General features: G+C 50.9%; 1 protein-coding gene across 1 annotated transcript; it reads right to left on the bottom strand.

Annotated features, from left to right (window-relative positions):
• Nucleotides 1–758: 758 nt before the first annotated feature.
• TEOVI_000389000 (uncharacterized protein) lies at nucleotides 759–4940 on the bottom strand (the record flags this gene model as incomplete). Its single annotated transcript, XM_067226727.1, has 1 exon — nucleotides 759–4940. The coding sequence occupies one exon, from the start codon at nucleotides 4938–4940 to the stop codon at nucleotides 759–761; it is 4182 nt and encodes a 1393-aa protein (XP_067082828.1).
• Nucleotides 4941–5161: the final 221 nt, after the last annotated feature.

The following is a 5161-nucleotide window of genomic DNA, read 5'->3' as shown; positions in this document are numbered from 1 at the left end:
AAAAAAAAAAAAGAGAAGACAGTAAAATAACTAAAGGAAAAAAGGAATGAACGGAAGTTAGCAAGTCGCTAATCACAGCACATCCCCATACCTCACCGTTGTCAGGAGTACACTAACGCGCTTCACCGAAGGGTCGATATTTCGTTAGCAAACTCTTCTGCTAAAGCTTTCTCCTTAACCAAAACACTATTTTGTTCTTTTCGAGTGGCTCAAAGGGAAAATGGCGACGAAGCACCTCAAAATGAAACTACACAAACAAAAAAGTGCAGCACACAAAAAAAAAAAGAAAGAAAGAAAGAAAGAAAGGGGAAAAGGCACACCCGTCCAGATAGAGTGAGAATTATCCTCCGTACTCAACGTTCACCACCCTGTCACTCCTCTTTCTTACACCACATCACCAACAGTACCAACATCCAATATTACAGCTACGGAATTTTACAAATCGCACTTTCTTGTCTAAAGTTTTCTTGACTTTTCTTTTCCTTCCTTTCCTCTTTCTTTGCTTTCTTTTTTTTTTAAAAAAAAATCACTCTGCTTGTCTTCCCAAAACCTCCCAGTCTATCACCCCTTCCCCTTTCCATAACCGCAAGAGTCAAAAATACTGCACTTGACAAACGGAGAGCCATAGAATGAGCCAAACGTGAAAAGAAGCAAAGTGCAAAAAAAAAAAAAGAAAAGTGACGGAGAGCGAGTAAAAAAGAAGGAAATAAAGAAAACCACAGACAAAGTGAAGGTGGCGGGCCGTCACCAGGAAAAAACTAGAGAGTCCACGGCACAATATTTCTTCCTAAGTGAAGGTCTTTCGGCTGAATACTATTGTGGTCGACATGCGGCGACCGCGGCTGCGGGTCGTAACGGTGGAAACCGCGGCTACTCCGCTGCACACACATCCCGAGAGTTGTGATGGGCGACAGGTGACGGAGATCAAACGCGGCGACTTGCCTGGACCGCCTAATCAACGCAACGGTGCGCCGCTCGTAGTACTCGCTGTTTCCGGTGACGTACCACTGTGACTCATGCAAGGCCCGTGGGACGCCACTCTCCCCACCGTGGGAAGTCTCTTGGAAGTGAACTTGAAACTGGACTGTATTCTGAAATGCCCTTCGCATTTGCTCCACAACTTGCGCCTGCCTGGCACCGACGACAGCGGCAAGTGGTGAAATCATAAACTGTTTGTCTACACCGTACCGACTTGCCCAATGGCCGCCTGCGCCACTCCTCTCGGGAGACAAGGAGTGTCCAATGTCTGCTACAGGAGAGTGAAGGTCAACAGACACTGATGATAAACCCAGTGTAGAGGCGCCATTGCCATTTGTCCCCCACGGTGTATCATACGGTTTGGAGGCGCCCGCCTTCAAGCCACTCGACTTCCTCTGTTCGTTGCGGCGCATGTGCAAACTAACGAGTTCCCGCCGAACATTACGCACCGTCAGGTCCTGAGGGAGATCAGCAAATCCACCTTGTCGCCTAGCACGACGCCGAGAAACGCTTGCGCTGGAGAATCCACACTGTGGGCCCTTCCTCCAAAAGTGGTCCCAGTGGTTTGAACGGCTCTCCGTGCGGGCGGTGTTTGAGAAATAGGGAGCATTACCACCAACTGAAGAGCGAAGACGTGATTCAGACACGTAACCCTCCGATGGATGTGCGGTGTGTAGATCAGAACACATTCTAGAAGATGGACGACCGGTCGATGGCGTTTCGAGATGTGTTCGGCGCCGTTCCTGTCGGCGGCGCTCCCTGCTCGGTAGCCGAATCAAAGGGGTGGAAACACGAGATGTCCCTTGTTCTTTGGCGCACCGCCCTGTCAAAAGCACTGTGCTCTCGCATGGAGTCCGATCGGAAGTCTCGGATTGCGTGCTAAGCAAGCTTCTTTTCACCTTTTCAGCGGTGGTATTGTCCGATTGACTCGCATTGCTTGACGACGCGGGTGCGGCGCTTCCGCACCGCTTTGGGGCCATCACTAATGAACTCTCATTTAACGGAAAAGTCACGAGCCCGGGCTTTTCCTGTTGAGGAGGAGCTTCACCACCTGTCTTTGAACACCCTGGAAGGCGAGCATTCATCTGTTCCTCAACTTCAGCTTGCATCGCAGCCTGCATTTCCTTCTCTTCCCTCAACATCTTTTGGTACTGTTCCATGAACAATCTGCGGTTGTCCACGCCGGTGACGAGATAATACAGCTCCCCCCTCACACGGACTATAGTACCAAGCACTACATCCCGCACCTTTTCAATTGTCTTTCCGAGTAAATTTTCGTCATAAGTCACCTGTGTCATACTCGGAAAGGTCCGTTGAACCAAACCCGAGAGGGCGATCTTCTCCAGTTGTACTTCCGTAAAGCTACCCGCTCCCATCAAAGTAACCCAAGATTTACCGGTAGGACCAACCGCCACCCGCTCTGTGGCATACTCGATTGCTGTCTCACACACCACAATAGCAGCCCAGCTAAGAATCATCTCGCGATATGTGTGGAGAAAAAACGACCGCATGCCAGCCGGCTCAAAAGATGTGTCAATGATGGACTGGAAAAAATCTTCGTAGCTCTCCACTACATCCATAAGGAGATCTAGCACAATAGGTAAACTATTGTGTGTTGCATCGTCGATGTAGATATTACGATTCTGCCGCACGCTGGAGTAAATCGTTTGCATAACGGAATAGAGGGGAAGCAACGAGGGTTCCGGGTGCAAAAAGTCATCCGGAGACAAGAAGGTTGCGAGGTACGCGTCTTGATCCGCCTCAGTCATATTGTTCATGTTCGCCAGGTGACGCCGATAACCCTGTCCCTCCTCACAGTCCACCTCTTTTTCTACCGTCATTCCAACCCCTGACGAATCGGGGACACTGAATGGTGCCACACCGTACCCACCATGTGCAAGGATAAGCAACGGTGCAATAGTTTTGGGGCGGCCACCATTTTTCCCTACCACCTCGTCCCTAAGTATTGCACTGCTTTCTGCGTGCAAGCTACCTTCAAAAAGACGAGCCTCCGCTTCAAGATGGCACGTGGTCTTAGTTAGTTTGGAGGATGTCGCAGTAGTGAGGGCCGTATCGGCAAATGGGTCTTTCGTAGTGTCGGTGGCGTTAAAAGTTGCACCACCATCACCACCACCACCCAACGGTTCCCTACACGGCGGTCGCTGCCACATGGCAATGTCACGCGCTGTGCGAAGAGGAAGACCACAAGCATGAAACGGCGGCCTCTGCAGCATGCGCTCCGTAGAGGAGAGCCAATAACCATGGCGTAACGCAACGCTTTGCAACACCTGCTGGCACGTCGAGGTGTCCCGATGTAGGAAATAACGGTCATCTCGCTGCTCTCCATCATCCGATGATCCTACAGAATTTGCAGTTGAGAGTAGACTACAACTTTTCCCGGACTTCTTCGATGATGATGAAAACCGCAAACGCGTCAGTCTAGGCGATGCCTTGCGGGGCGGAAGGGGCACCTTCTCACTCGACGACATTCTTGAGTCAATTTTGGGGCCCGGTGAGGATCGGTTCTTCACAGCATTGTGAACGCGTCGTCGCAGCACACAATAATCCTCTGGGTCGCCCGTAAAAAGTTCCTCAGGTAGCGACCGCATAAGCACATACGTAACAAATCGGGCCGCCGCCTCCGAGCATTTCTGCAGCCCAGGATGACAAGAAAGAATTCCTGCCAGTTTAATCAAATCCCCATGAGGTGCCGAGTCTATTCGCTTGTCGAGCGTTATATCCCACAACCCGCCGAAAACGGAATGACAGCTGGGGGAAAAACTGGATTGAAGACCCGCCGGGCCGTCGTGAGAATGAGGACCGGGAGAAGACTTTCTACAATGCCCAGGATTACTCAACCGCTTCAAGGTCAGCTTGACAAGCCGTTTCACAGACTCCGTTCGCTGCTCCCGCTCCGCCGCTAGTCGCTTCTCTGATGCCCCGTCCTCTTTCGGTGATGCCCTATCAGGTGAAGAGAACCCGGTGGCCGTAGAATCACCCATGGTGCCTCTGGTTAAAGAGGCTTCGGGATTGGTAAACGCCGCTGAAAAAAATGGAGCGGAAGCATTAACGCCCTCATTCGCCTTTGTTTTCGTCTCTTGTAGAAACGGGAATTTAAATACACCAGATAAAGCATTTGCATTCCCAATGAGACTTCCCATAGTCGTTGTGAGCTGTTCCCTATTCTTTTCCCCCTCATCCTTCATGTTAAAATCATGGACTGTTGAAGAACCCGTTGAAAACGAAGGGGACTCCACCTTCTCAGTGCTAACACGAGGTTGCCTACCGTAGCGCTGCTCGTAGTCAGTCACAAACGTGTGTAGCGCATCATACACACACTTCTCAAGGTTATCACCCACCGCCAGAGAAGCTTTTCCCCATGGATCCCCATCCGTGAGCGTCGTGCTTGTGCCCCCTTCTATACATGGCAAGTTGTTGCTTCCTGTTGTAGAGGTCGTGAATGACGTCCGCAGCACTGATGTTCCCCGTGATGAATCACACAGGGGTGCGGCCCGCCGGGCATCCTCTTCTTGCTTTTGCTGCAGCATCTTCTTCGCCATGTGGTACGCAAAGAGACGTTCACGCCTGCATCTCAATGTCGGCCGTATGTAACGCACAAGCGCACCGGAAGGTGGTCTCCGCCCCCCCGCAACCGCGGTAGTGGTATTCGTGTCATTAGGAGCTGGTGAAGATGGAATATTCCGCCTCTCTCTTGGGGAGTGCGACCGGCTACGCTCCATTTCTTGAATTCTTTTCTGCTCCAACCGCTCCGTTTCCTCAGCCATCACCTCTGCCAACATCGCGGCAATCGTCCCAACATCTTCTAGTGCACCTGATACAGGGGTTGGCTCGCCATAACATAAAAAATTTTTACCACATCCCTTCTTTTTCTTGCTCCTCTCTGTTATTCGCATCTCCCGCTCTGCGCTGTGTTCCATACATAGTATCTTTTCATATGACATTGTCCCTCACTCTCTTGGGGCTTTACTTTTCCCGCCGTCTCCCTCTCTGAGACGGCAAAAGCGATGTGAATTTATCAACTAAGTCCTTCCCGAATATATCCAATCAAGCGCATACAAGACGCACGGTTCTGCCACCCGCTGGAGGAGAGAAACTCGCTCCCTTATTTCTTCACCAAATCGCCCCACGCGTGTAAAATCACCACCTTGCCTTGTTTTTATCT

The sequence above is a fragment of the Trypanosoma equiperdum genome, assembly GCF_001457755.1.
Source record: "Trypanosoma equiperdum strain OVI genome assembly, contig: ctg_832, whole genome shotgun sequence".
Classification (NCBI taxonomy): domain Eukaryota; phylum Euglenozoa; class Kinetoplastea; order Trypanosomatida; family Trypanosomatidae; genus Trypanosoma; species Trypanosoma equiperdum.
This window is presented reverse-complemented; position numbering and strand designations above follow the sequence as displayed.